The sequence below is a fragment of the Dama dama genome, chromosome 14 (assembly GCF_033118175.1).
Source record: "Dama dama isolate Ldn47 chromosome 14, ASM3311817v1, whole genome shotgun sequence".
Classification (NCBI taxonomy): Eukaryota; Metazoa; Chordata; class Mammalia; order Artiodactyla; family Cervidae; genus Dama; species Dama dama.
In genome coordinates this window covers 21,376,419-21,390,703 of record NC_083694.1, presented here as the reverse complement: position 1 = coordinate 21,390,703, position 14,285 = coordinate 21,376,419, and the positions used below count along the sequence as shown (strand labels likewise).

The 14,285-nt window shown below is 37.3% G+C and overlaps 1 protein-coding gene across 1 annotated transcript in view; it reads left to right on the top strand.

Moving 5' to 3' along the window:
• EPRS1 (glutamyl-prolyl-tRNA synthetase 1) overlaps positions 1–14,285 on the top strand; it is a 60,196-nt gene that overhangs the window by 4,985 nt on the left and 40,926 nt on the right. The window contains exons 3-11 of the mRNA XM_061160058.1: positions 2,442–2,541; positions 3,386–3,542; positions 4,850–4,989; positions 6,245–6,339; positions 9,997–10,123; positions 10,843–11,035; positions 12,470–12,641; positions 13,043–13,276; positions 14,171–14,255. Coding sequence (XP_061016041.1) covers positions 2,442–2,541; positions 3,386–3,542; positions 4,850–4,989; positions 6,245–6,339; positions 9,997–10,123; positions 10,843–11,035; positions 12,470–12,641; positions 13,043–13,276; positions 14,171–14,255 — 1,303 coding nt within the window. The remainder of the gene's footprint in view (positions 1–2,441; positions 2,542–3,385; positions 3,543–4,849; positions 4,990–6,244; positions 6,340–9,996; positions 10,124–10,842; positions 11,036–12,469; positions 12,642–13,042; positions 13,277–14,170; positions 14,256–14,285) is intronic.

The window sequence follows — 14,285 nt, the reverse complement described above, 5'->3', positions numbered from 1 at the left end:
AGGAAGGGAAAAAATTCTTTTGTTTAGCAAAACTGAGGCATAGACACAACCAGGTTTGATTCTTTTAAGGAATCTTTGCCAGATCATGGAACTTGAACCAGGTTGTAAGCAGGCTTCAAGGGTATCCTCAAGCAGGGTGCAGATATGGAAATGGTTTAAATGGTCTGTAATAAACTGACAGAAAGACTTGTATTGGAGAGGAGGCAGCATACAGAAAACACTCACTCACACACCCTGCTCCTCCCCGTGTCCTCCTTCCTCCCATTGTGGGTGCATCAGAATCTTGATTAGATCACTCTGTAGTGTTTACACTATGAGGATCCTATAAGTTGGAGTCACTGCTGAGCTACATATCATGATTGCTTTTCATGTACAATTTTTACTTTTCCATGGAATAGTTACTTGCTTTGTTTTCTTCTGAAATCTTTCTGATCCCTGTGTTTTCTGTGGGACCTCAGGAAGCTTGTGGGCATCTTCCTTTAGGATCCAGTATTCAGAAATTTCACGATAATATGCTTTAGTCTGAGTCCATTTTTCATCTGTTCTACTGGGTGCTTGGCTACTCCCTCTCATATGGAAACTTAGAAATCCTCTTTTGGGGATTAGAAAATTTTTTCTTTGATAACTTTCTATTTTCTCTTCTTTATGTGTATGTTGGGATTAGTATTCTTATTTTCTTTAAGGATCACCTTCATTTTCCATTTTTTTCCCCCATTTTCCTTCACTTTCTAGAGAGGTCTTCAACCTTATTATCCCATTTTTCTATTGAGTTTTCCTTTTTGCTGTTGCATTTTTCATATCTGAGAGTACTGTTACTTACTATCTAGGTAAAGTATCCTGTTTTTATTTTATGATTACAAACATAATCATACGTTTTTTTCACTGCTCAGAGGAAATTTATGTATTCCACTTTTAAACTTTTCCTTGATTTGTTCACTTTACATCTGTTTATTTTGGTCTCTATCTTTTGAGTTACAGGCTTTCTTTAAATATTTGGTAACTCTTGATGGTTTTCCAAGATTTTGACTGGGAGTTTCAGACTCTAAGTTCTGAACTCCAAGGTGGGCTGGTCATTTGTGAGCTTCACTCAGGGTAATCTGACTGAACAACTGTTCGTTTGAAGGAGCTTCTGGTGTTAGTATCCTTGGTTCTTTTCCTCCTGGGTAGATCAGATTGTCCAGAGAAGACTTCCAGTGTCCTGTTTGGAAGGTGAGGACGGGCTGGGACCAGCATATTTTGGAAGCTGAGGGTGGCACGAAGGCTGAGAATCTCAGCATCCAGTGTACGTTTATTCTCTTGTCACCTCTGTTGCCCAGCTTGCCACCGTGCCACATTGCCCCCAAGTCGAGAGACCCTCTGTTTTCATCTTTAGAGAATAAAGCTCCAGTTTTTGCCAGGACTGGGCAAGAAGAGTAGCCCAGCTGTAGAGAATAGGGGTTGGAGCTATCTGTATTTCTGGCTAATTTTTAAATAGACTTTTAACCAAGCCTCCTCATTTTAGTCCCTGGTTTTATTGATTTGTAAGTCTTTTGAAGATCCTGAAGTTTAAATTGGATTGGTTTTCAACTTTGTCCATTGTCCAGTTAAGATTCAGTTTTTTTAGGCCTGTTAACTCCATCTGCTTTCTAGCTTCTGAAATTTTATTGCTGTTGTCTCTTCTCCCTAGTCTCTCTCTCTCTTTTTTTTTTTTGGGTTTGTGTCTTTTTAAACATTTCACACAACAGTTTTGGTGAGGTTTGATCTGCTGTGTTTACCTGGAATTTGATAAAACTAGCTTCCTTATAACAGCATATCCTTGGCTTTATTGCCTTTATTTATTTTAAATCACTTTATTCTTGATAGCCCAATTATGTTTTTATATTTTCACCACTGAATAGACATGTAGAAACTAATAGTGAGAAGGATCAAACATCCTATAGAGGACTTCCCTGGGTACAATGGACAAGAATCTGCCTGCCAGTGCAGGAGACTCGGGTTCAGTCTCTGGTCTGGGAAGATTCCACATGCTGAGGAGCAGCTAAGCCCGTGCTCCACAACTGCTGAGTCTGAATGTGACAAGTATGTGCTCTGCAAGAGAGGCCGCCACGTTGGGAAGACCACACCACAACGAAGAGCAGTCCCTGCTCACAGCAGCTAGAGAAAGTCCGCTCACAGCAACGAAGACCCAATGTAACCAAAAATAGAATAAATGATTAATTAAAAAAGCCCAACAAAACACCATATAGAGAGTGAATTCACTGAAGTGAATTATTGGATTTAGCTGAACATCTCAAAACAAATTAGTGTTTGATAGAATTTAGAACCAACTAAATCTATTTTTTTCACTATAGTAGAAAATACTTGCTATATATAAGATTTCTATTTTTACACTTTTCACATGTCTCATGACTTACTGGTTTGCTAGAGCCACGGTGATACTTTGTCTCATGCTTATATTCCAGAAATGTGGTGTTCACGGACACAAACTCCATGCTTCGCTACTTGGCTAGAATTGCAACTACAGCAGGGCTCTATGGCTCTAACTTGTTGGAACATACTGAGGTAAGGAAGGAACATTTTCTTGGGTGTGTTTTGGTTTGGTCTGGTTTAGGCTTTCGCTCTTTTGGACTGTTACTCTATTTAAGGGTATAGGATAGTAACAGTATTAATCATAGACCTCGTTAGGCATTCTCATCTGACTTTATTTTCAGAAAGAAAGTCTTTGCTCCTAAGTTTCTACCTTCACCCCCATACCAACTGTCCTTTTGGGTCATTTAGTTCTCTCTTCCTCTTCCTGGAGTCCTAGAATTTCATAGCTGGATGTGACTGCATAGGTTATCTTATGCAGCTTTCTTACTTTACAAATGGGGCAGCAGGCTTTGAAAAGTTACATGGGCCCAGGGTCATACACATTTTCCTTTTTAAGTATATGCCTTATTTAATTAGCTATAGCAATAGTAGATTATCTTTCAATATGGCACTTGAGATGCCTTTTTTTTTTTCCTGTTTGCATTCAGCTCTAACTTTCCTGAATCTTATAAAATTCAAAATACAAAGAATAGTTTCCTAGTATTTACTTTTAAATTCTGCAAGTGGATAAATATGTTTGGCTGGGTACCATTTGTTGGGTTCAGTCAGGCTTGTCCTTCCTTCCTGCTTCCAGTTCTCATATTTTCCTTTTTCTTCCCTGAAGTGCCTCTTCACATTCCTGGGGGAAAAAAGAGAAAATATAGAAAAATAGCACAATATGTATTTAAGTGCCAATTTAGATGCCTCCAGACAATCACAATCAAATCCACGTAATGGTAAATTCTTTGATTGAGATAAGATAGGCACGGTTCTCACTGAAGTCGTTTGTTTGCTTGTTTGTTTAAGTCTAAACCCTGGGATGCATTTCTTTTCACAGATTGATCACTGGTTGGAGTTCAGTGCCACAAAATTGTCTTCATGTGATTTGTTTACTTCTGCAGTCAACGAACTCAATCATTGTCTGTCTCTGAGAACATACTTAGTTGGAAACTCCTTGAGCTTAGCAGATTTATGTGTCTGGGCCACCCTAAAAGGTATCAGTAATTCTTCTTGAAGAATTTCTATTTTAATTATTTAATATTTTTTCTGGGTCAGGAGTACACATATTTTTGTGTATATGAACATCTGTCTGTCTACCTGGTGGCCGTCACTTAGGATTTTCTGATGGAGGAGTGACCTCCCTGGCTACTTTCTTCCTAGCCAGTCACAAGAATTCCCCATCCTCTGCTCTCCGTGGAGGCTGACCCCGTCTAGCTGCCCGAAGCTCCTCTCTTGCCTGTGGAACTGTCCTTGCTCCTCATCGTTTATGTCAGCATCCCTCCTGCCTCAGCTATTGCTTGACTCCAATTACTTTGTCTCTGGTTGCTCAGTATATGGGTGAGGAGGGTGAGCTGGAGTTGTCTCTCTGAGAGGTCACTTTTTCCATCCTCTATGAGTGGTTTGCAACAGATCAGAATGTGGGGTTGATTGAGAGATAGAAAGAGGGCTTGAATTTTGTTAGTTTATTTAAAAGAAAAAAAAACCCTGCAACAAATATGCTAGAATGTTTCTCTTTAACGAGTCGGACGTGACTGAGCGACTTCACTTTCATTTTCACTGTTCAAATTTGGGTTATATAAGGATTTTTTTTTGTTAATATTCCCTAAGTTTTATTGACTGTGCCATGTTACTTGTGGGATCTCAGTTCCCTGACCAGGGATACTGAACCTGTGCCCTTGGCAGTAAATGTGCAGACTGCCAGGTAACTGCCTCTCTGTACCTTTTTGGTGGCTTAAACTTTTCTCTAGATTAAACTGTTATAATAACAACCAACTTAAAATGAAGGACTTTTTTAGTTACAACTTTTCATCTGTAGGTTTATGACATTTTTATCTACTTTGCTTTTTGAATTAATACTCATAAAAGGAAGGTAGCATCTTATAGAGGTAGCGTTGTGATGCTAAAGAGTTGCATAAACTTCTTCAGTACCATTTTTGATATTACATCTGAAAAAAAGAGCTACTTCTTGATGTTGATTTTTATTTTTTTTCTGTAGTTGATACACTTCAAGCTTTTCTTAATTATGGAATGTAATGTGGCCTAGTGTGTGTGGCGGTGGTGAAGGCAAGATTTAGGATTCATCCTAGGGAATTAAAATGAAAAAATATTTTAAATTAATATTTGTGAATTCTTAAAATATGTCAAGTGTTAGAAATCATTGCCATATAGACCCAGATTTTAAAAATTTCATTATAGAAGCACAGCTTTAAGCCATCTCATTTACTAAAGTTAACCATGACTAGAACTTTGCTTTTGATTTTTCTGATATATTGAGTGCTTTTAAAATTATGTTTGCTAATAGGAAATGCTGCGTGGCTGGAACAGATGGGACAGAACAAAGCTCCAGTTCATGTAAAACGCTGGTTTGGCTTTCTTGAAGCCCAGCAGGCCTTCCAGTCAGTAGGTACCAAGTGGAATGTTTCAGCGACCAAAGCTAAAGTGGTAAGCCTTTAAATTTTTTTTAAAATGCTGACATCTTGTCTTCCTGAGATCCTAAATCTGAGAAGAAAATTATGTTCATAGTTTTTTCCCCCCATCAGTTAAAAAGGATCTTCTTGGAAGAATCTGCTGTTGTTGAATCTTGCCTTGTCTTCACCTGCTTGACTATATTAAGCCTTAATCTTCATAATTATATTTCTACAAGATTGTGATCATCCAGTGTGTGTCCTCTAGGAAATCCCTTAGGAAATCCAAAGTCCATGTTACTAAAATCTCACTATTTTATAGCTATACCATCTTTTCTTCCTCGCAGGTCTTCTGTTCTCTGGTTTTTGAACCATTGTGACCATTGAGTCCTGGGCTTCTGTAGAGCCTTTTTGTTGATTCTGTAGGAAGATGTAACATAGAGAACAGTAGAAAAAGGTCCTCTTCTCCAGCTAGAGTTGCTCTGGTTTGATATGTTTTACATACTACGCATGTGTGGTCAAGTTAATTTTTCAAGGTTTTCTGATGCTGTAAAATTTGCAAACTACTGTCTGCTTGTATAAAAACACTAGAGTCATGTCAGTTGTTCTGCTAAAAATCCTCACTCTGCTTTCACCACTGTCCACCTCTAATTAGTCAACAAGTTCTGTTATTATTTCTTGTATTTGGAGATTGATTTTCTGTCTCCACTGCTGTTGTTTTTAGTGACACCTCATTGCCCCCTGCTTGTGTTAAGACCGCAGGCTCATCACTGAACTTTCTTTGGTCTCTTTTCTAGTTGAGCCTTCGCACTGTCCCAGGGGCCGTTTTAGAAAATTCGGAGAAGTAGCCCCATAGCCCTGAGGACCCCATTGCCTGAAACATAAGGGCCAGCACTATAAGGGCCTTCATGTTTGGCTCAGTCAACTCTCTAGGGTCGTGCCTGCCCACCCAGCATGCGTTCCAACGGGGCGCAGCTCTCCCGCCTTCGAGGCTTAGCTGCGCTGTTACTCCTTCCCTTAGAATGACTTCCCTGTACACTCTCCATCTGATACACTTCCACTTATTTTTTTGCGGTCCAGCTTGGTTCATGCCTCCTTTTAACATGATGACTTTAAATGCTGTTGGTTGACTTCAACTGATTTTGAGTCTCCAAGTGCAGGGACAATAATCTAGTCAGTTTTTCCTCATAACTGTGCTTGGTGCATAGTGGGTACTGAGTATTTATTCAGTGAATTGATTCTTAAACATGTAACCATGTAACTATTTTTGTTGTTGTTGTTTTGCTTTTCAGGTTCCTGAGAAAAAGCAAGATGTTGGGAAATTTGTTGAGCTTCCAGGTGCTGAGATGGGGAAGGTTACAGTCAGATTTCCTCCAGAGGCTAGTGGGTAAGCAAATATAAGTTACAATTGGATTCATCTAGTAGAAAAGCTTTAAGACAATTACCAAATATTTTATAAATCAGTAGGTTAATATATAGAAGAAAATTAGTAAGATTTTAATTTTCAGAGTTAAAATTCTAAATGTCTTAATACTTGTTCAATTATTGATACTTAATTTATAAAAATTTGTAGTTTTAGCTTATTAAATCAGTAGGAGAGATAGCATTTTAATTTCATTCCAGGCACGAGTTTTAATTTTAAGTAGAAAAATATCCGTTAATAGAAAGGGAAGTTATATTTACATTTTGAGATTTTTGGGGGTGTCCTTTAACAAGGGTTTGTATTTGTACTCTCAGCATTCCTTTCAGTTATCAGATGTTATGGTAGATTTAAGTTATTTTTTTCCCAAATAAAGCAGGTGGAGTCCTGAAAAGCCCAGTCTTACTCATTTCTTTCTGCTATTAGTAGGCAAAACCCTTTTCACTCTTGGCAGTCAGAAAATAATATACGGCTAGCTGGTTGGGGCAAAGGGCTGTTCTGGCTGGAGCCACTGGAGTGGGTCTGCCTGGGTCCTTGCCCAGCACCCACTACGGCTGAACGGTGTCTGCCTTTGCACATGCGTCAGCCTCTGTGAATCATGCTGGACAAGCTTTATGAAAGAACATTGCCAGTGAGGCTAATATAATAAAACGTCTTTTGTTAAAGCAGTTGGGAGTCTCCAATGGCTCAGCAGTTGAAGAATCTGCCTACAGTGCAGGAGACACAGGAGACTCGGATTTGATCCCTGTGTCAGGAAGATCCCCTGGAGAAGGAAATGACAACCCACTCCAGTATTCTTGCCTGGAAAACCCCATGGACAGAGGAGCCTGGTAGGCTACAGTCCAAAGGGTTGCAAAGAGTCGGACACAACTGAGTGACTAAGCGCACACACACAACCGAAGCAGTTAGCCTCAGAAGCTTAGCCCCTGAGAAAGTATTGTGCCGTATTTTATAAATCAGATGGGTTTTTTCCCCCACATTTTGTTGAATTTGAGATTTTGCATTCTATAGCCTAATTCTTACCCATCTGTGCTAAATGGAGTATGTAGACAAAAGGAAGTGGCAGATAAGGAAACAGTTCTATTTTAACTGTTCTTACTGTAGTTCTTCCCAAACTCTTTCATACGTGTCATTAATAGCAAAACCAGTTTTAGAGTTCCACAGTTTCTCTTTGCTGATTTAGGTGGTGAATAAAGGATAAGTCAGAAGGAGATGAAAGGCAAATAATGGTTCTGGAAAATACACAGACTGGATCATTAAATGACTGACCGATGGAGTCAGTCATAAATAGTCCTTATTCTACATTGTTTAATTCCCGCAGGCGTCCTGGGTCCCCACCACGCAGTACCCTGCCCTTGTGTTCTTGACGTGAGAAGTCAGGGTTGTCCTGTTGGTGCTGACTTGAACGGTTTGATGAAAGTTAGTTGTTTAGCCATAGTTACACTATTTGAACATTTTTACCTTTTGAGCTTTTTAATATTTTCTGTCACTGTCACTTCTTGGAATAGTGAGCTCTGCATTTTGCCATTTACTGTATAAAATACGTTTATTCTGAATTACATCAGCTTCAGAGTCCATGTTCTTGGCTGAATACAGTTTGGGGGTTTGGAATACAAGTCAGTGTTCAGGCTTAGAAACATTCAAAATCTTGATTATATTCCCTCATACTGCAAAACAGATTGTCTTTAATTCGTTTTTTCATCTTTTTTTTTTTCCTGTGTCATTCATGAAAGGCCAGAAGGCTTAAATTTTGCCTTTTATTTGTATTCCTATCTAACACATAGATAGATAGCACCTGTTATATGCAGATACTTAGTAAACACTTTACATGTAGTAACTTATTTAATCATATCAGCCCTGTGAGAGAGGCAGTTATTATCTCCAGTTTTACAAATGGTTTAAGAAACTGATTCATATGAGATTTTAGCAGCTTGCCAAATCCAAACCTACGCTGTCTGACTCTAGAGTCCATATGACTAAAATTATATGCCTATGTCTGTTATGTGGGAAAAGCCCAATATAGTATCAGTACTCACTAAATGCAGCGTGGAACTTATTTTCTTTAGGTCTCAGGTTGTCTGTTGAGCCAGTTAGTTGTCTTACGAATATTTCATAGTCCTGTTTGCTTTTTTGCAGGTTAGAATTGTACACATTTCAGATTCAGAAACAATATCTTTAAGAAAATACTTTAATTTCATTACCCCTCTTAAGATTATATGTAATTATTAGTCTTTTTTTTCCTCTTCATAACATGTTATGGGGTGTAACACTTTCAGTGAAAACTGCACAAAGTATTTCTGTTTCATTTTCAGAACTCACGTTCCTTTGTTTTGCTATTAAATAAACTTTAAATTTTGGAATAATTTTAGATTTATAGAAATATTACAGAAATAGTTTTAAAAAAAAAGTTCCCTTGTGCCTGTACTGAGTTTCTCTAATGTTAACATCTCTCATTACCTTTGTCAAAATTAATGCACCAATTTTGATATATTGTTAACCTAAACTCCATACTTTGTTGGATTTCATTAGTTTTTCCCTAATGTCCTTTTTCTCTTCTAGGGTCTTATCTGGGCTGCCACTTTTGGTGCTTTATTTTATGCAGAAAGTTTTGAATAATCCTAAATGCATTGCATTGTCCTTGTCTGCATTAACCTATGCATATAAACCCTTTATCATTGAATCATTGATCTAGAATGCTGCATGAGTATCTTTAAAAATGATTGATTTTAGAAATGATATAAAGACATACAAGGAGTTGTACTTTTCCCTCCTCTCTTGACATCAGTTGAGATCAGAGGTGTGCATGAAATTAGGTGACTTGGAATGGTGCAGTTGTGGTTGCTATTACTGATGAGAAGTATTCTCTAAAGTCGTGGTATAGAATGTTGCTATTGCCCACTTGACTGATAGAGGAGGATGTTGATATGTGATATTATTAACCATGCCTCTAATTTGTTTTATTCTATGTGATGGTCAACTGCCCATAGAACAGAATACTGTTTTCATAGATTGTGATCCGTGGAATGTTGGTACTGGATGAAACCTTCGAGATCATTTAGTTAAAATCTTTTTGTTTTGGCTTCTGAGAAAACAGAAGCCTAGAAAAAAGTGAATTGGCTTTCCTGAGGCTTCCTAATTCTCATGTGCTTTTTTATTTAATTATCACAGCAACGGTGGCATCCTCAGAGGGGCCTCTGTCTTCTGTGTGGAGAGCAGGTGTCCAGTTTTCAACTGCATCTGGTCTTATTAAAGAGACATACTGCCGGGTAGCGCTGCAGTACTTTTGGAAGCAGTTTTCCTGTAACTCAGTTACCTTTCGTTCCTCAGTAAAAAAGGAAAATGGAGATTAGCCTTAAGGTTTAATGTTTGTAAATAACTTGCTCCTTTGTCATTTTTTACATATGAAGTTGTTTCTTACAGTAATTTACTAAATGTTGTAGTTTTTTTTTTTCCCTTCCTCAGGGTCAGATTTTCTATTACAGTATTTCTTGTTAGCAACTAACATAAGACTGGAATACCAACTAGAAGGATTTTTGTTTAGTTCTCATCTCCTCGAAAAGGTTAAGTTTAAGTATTTAGCTAAAACATGTTAATGAGTTTCTTTGTAAAATGTTTTTGTTTTAGTTACTTACACATTGGGCATGCAAAAGCTGCTCTTCTGAACCAGCACTACCAGGTTAACTTTAAAGGGAAACTGATCATGAGATTTGATGACACAAATCCTGAAAAAGAAAAGGAAGATTTTGAGAAGGTAATTAAAGGTGTAGTGATGACCCTTTGTCAGTAAAGTTAATTAAAATTAGAGGGTGACCTGATAGCCTCATGGTGTGAAAATAAATTTTGTTCTCATAACTTCTTCTTTTGCTCTTCTGTTAAAATATATATTTGTCTGAGGTTTAAACCAAGAATTATTCAGTTCCCATATGAATAATCTTCAAACTTCAATTTATCTTTTTTCTCTTCAACTGTTATAAAATTTATTTAAGTGCTACATTTTCTTACAAGTATCACTTTCTTAAATGAATTGGTTTCTAGAGTCAGATTTCCTTTTTGTCATATAGTTTTATAAATGAAGCAAACACTAAGTAGGTATTGGAAAATGTGATGGTTTCCTAGCCTCTTATATCGTCTATTTAGAAGCACTGTATTATATTCAAAAAGAGGGCGAATAATTGTCAACACTGCCAATAATAATCAGCTTTTCCAGAATAAATGGAAAGCACCATGAGATCAGCTTTCTCAGCTGAGAACTTGGAGGCTAGTATAACGAATTTCTCTCTCCCTCTCTCTCTCTCTTTTTTTTTTTCTTTTTCTTTTCTGGTCTAATATCATACAACTTCCACAACCATTTTCAGGCTCTGTAAGACTGATGGTGTATTATTACATTTGTCCAAATGCAGTATCAAGGATTGAAAATACACAAGAAAATAACAAAAGATAAACTGATGATTATTTTGGATTCTACTGCAGGTTATATTGGAGGATGTTGCAATGTTGCATATCAAACCAGATCAATTTACTTACACCTCGGATCATTTTGAAACTATAATGAAATATGCAGAGAAGCTAATTCAGGAAGGGAAGGCTTATGTCGATGATACTCCTGCTGAGCAGATGAAAGCAGAGCGTGAGCAAAGGATAGAATCCAAACATAGGAAAAACTGTAAGGCTTATTTAGTGTTCTTTATTTTAATTGATTATTATTCTTGTATTCCGCTTCATCAGTACAAAATTTTTTTATAATGAAAGATTTTGAAACACATTTGGGAATATGTTTCATACATTAATTCATCTCTTAGAAATCTTTTCCCTTTCTCTGCCATCTTTAGATTGTTACTTAGTTGCATCACAAGTGCATGTGAAGTGTGTGTGGTCTCAGGGACTCGCTTGTTACCTGTAGTCTTTTTTTTTTTTTGTAGTCTTTTGCATTGCTGTTCAGTCCATGTGAATGATTTCTTCTGCAACTTTTTGTGGTTCTCTCAATTTAAATATTTAGTCTTTCTAATTAGAATGTTTGATGGTAATGTTAGCCATTCCCAAATCTTCCTGTCAGCCTGTAAGTGTGAAGAGTCTATGTAAGCTTCATGCTACCCTGTGTCTGAAATACCACTTGACAAAAAAAGTTTGTTATTACTTATTGCTGAGCTTCTGAGTCTGGTTATTTTTATTGTGTAATTATGTTGCAGAACATCTTGAGTGTTATATTTAGGAAGTATAGTAGTAAACTCAAATTGTTACAGAAGTCTGTCTTTCTCTCCCACCTCCCCATTTTACATTTCTTTACATTTTCAAAAATAATTAGCAACTGGACTTTTAGACCTAACTTGATTCTTTGAGAGCTGATAATGTGTCCCTTGTATCTTCAGTAGTTTCCACAGAAGAATCATTGTATAACAGTTCTTTCTTACTCATGTGAGGCATATGAGTTCTAATATAGATAAGACTGTAGTCACTGGGGATATGTAGAGATTTTTCCCCCCTAGGATAAACTTCTGTCACTCTCTGTTTTCTGTCATCTCTTTTTTTTTTTTCCGAATATTAGAATAGCCTGCTTTTCTGTGGAATGGCCAAAGGTGCTTTTGGGAAGCCCACTAGCTCAGGCTCTTGGCCCAAATTGTGTTCTTTAGATGGACATGGGCTGCAGCACCAGCACCTGGTCTGGGTCAGACCAGTGTGTCCGCTGGGCATGAGGTGGCAAAGGAATAGAATGCTTCTGCTTCAAACACCCAGTGTTCAATTTGAGGAGGGGCTGGCCAGCTGTGCCATGATGGGGACGTGGGAGAACTGGATAAGAGAAACCTTCAGGTGTCAGCCATCCACTCTTACCCTTCACCAGTACTATATTAGTGGAATGTGTTGGCTTCTGAAATAGAGCGTATTCATGTGTTTTGTGGGACTTCTTTACTAAAAAAAGAAAAAAAATGTTTTCACTTGGTCAGATACTGGAACCATTAAGTACTTTTGAACTAGTGGGGTGTGCTTATAAAATCAGAATGTGAAAATTTTGTATCAAATTAGAAGACTGCTAAAATAATTTATTTTCAACCAGATTAGCAATGCTAATTAAGTAAACTGTAGTATAACTCTCATTTTATAGCTGTGGAGAAGAATCTGCAAATGTGGGAAGAAATGAAAAAAGGAAGCCAGTTTGGTCAGTCCTGTTGTTTGCGAGCAAAAATTGACATGAGTAGTAACAATGGGTGCATGAGGGACCCAACACTTTATCGCTGCAAGATTCAGCCACACCCGAGAACTGGAAATAAATACAAGTAGGTGTATTGCTTTCATTATGCTCAGTGGCTTCTGTGCTTTTGCTTTGAGGCTCTCTGTAAACACGGAGATGTGATGTAAACATTACGTTCTTTCCATGGTATACATTTGCTATTACAGAAATATGATTATAGAATTCACGGCACCAATATCCAGTTGTTTTTTAAATTGCAAATTAGCTTTTTTGTTTGTTTGTTTGCTTGAATGTTGAGTAGCTGATTCATTGTCCTCAAAGTCTGATAAAAAGTTTTGATGTACTTTGAATATTATGACTCATAACACCTGTTGTTTTAAGAAATTCTTATTTTGTAAAGAATTATGTTTTAGTATTGTTGCTTATAATGTCTAAGAGGAAAAGGGTAAAATTCTTTACTGATTTTCAAAAATACTCTTTTTCTAGTGTTTATCCGACATATGATTTTGCCTGCCCCATAGTTGACAGCATTGAAGGTGTTACACATGCCCTGAGAACAACAGAATACCATGACAGAGATGAACAGTTTTATTGGATTATTGAAGCTTTAGGCATAAGAAAACCATTTATTTGGGAATACAGTCGGCTGAATCTCAACAACACAGTACTGTCCAAAAGAAAACTCACGTGGTTTGTCAATGAAGGACTAGTAGATGGATGGTATGTTTGCTATTACCTAGAATTGAGAGGAAGTAAGGACGTAGTGTGTCACTCATTTTAAACTGCTCGGAGGTTTGGGGAGGATGGATGGGAGGGTTGAAATGGGTATACCTGTTGGGTTTCTGGTCCTTCTCTTTCTTTTATCCAGTTTCTCAGGTACTCTTCCGTTTTGTTTTAATGCTGCAAACATGGAGTGCCCATGTTTGGGACTAGAAAAAGTTTGAAAATCTCTGAATGAAGTCTGTCAGTTGAGTCAACATACTTACAAGCCTAAGAATATTTTTTTAACCCAAATCAGCTAGAATGTGTGTGTTTTTATTAGCATCATGTAATAGTGACACATATTAAGTATATATTGAATAATGTATAATTTTAGATAATTACTCTGGAGCAGAATTTGTTAAAGGGCAAGTTTACCTTGGGCCCCATACAAAGGGTGATATTGCAAGCTTACTGAAAATTGCAAATCTCTACAGAATATTAATTAACCAACATGTATATTTTTTACAGCCCAGAAGACTTTATAAATTGCATTTGGACATGAATGCCAAAATAACTGTCTCTTATCTGTGTCTCACGGTCATATGTAGAATAGAGACCTTGAATGTTTGCTAAATGAAAAGCAAATAAGAATGTTGTAATGCTTGGGTTTTCTGTATTTGAAGATGTCACCTATGTGTCTTTTTTCAAATGTGCTTTTGCTGTTTCCAGTAGTACCATTTATTTTACTTAGTAATAATTGACTAGTAATTAGTGTTCTGCCTAATTATTATAACCAGTTCTTAGTTCAGATATTTAACAAACTGAACATAATATTCAGAAAGGTATTTTATACTCTCTGCACCTACATGTTGAAAACATCTCCTGGGCTCTTAAAACGTGCCTGTTTCCCAGGGATGACCCCCGGTTTCCTACGGTTCGTGGTGTGCTGAGAAGAGGGATGACGGTGGAAGGGCTGAAACAGTTCATTGCTGCCCAGGTGAGTTAGGGTTTCTTTTCCAGCCTCTCT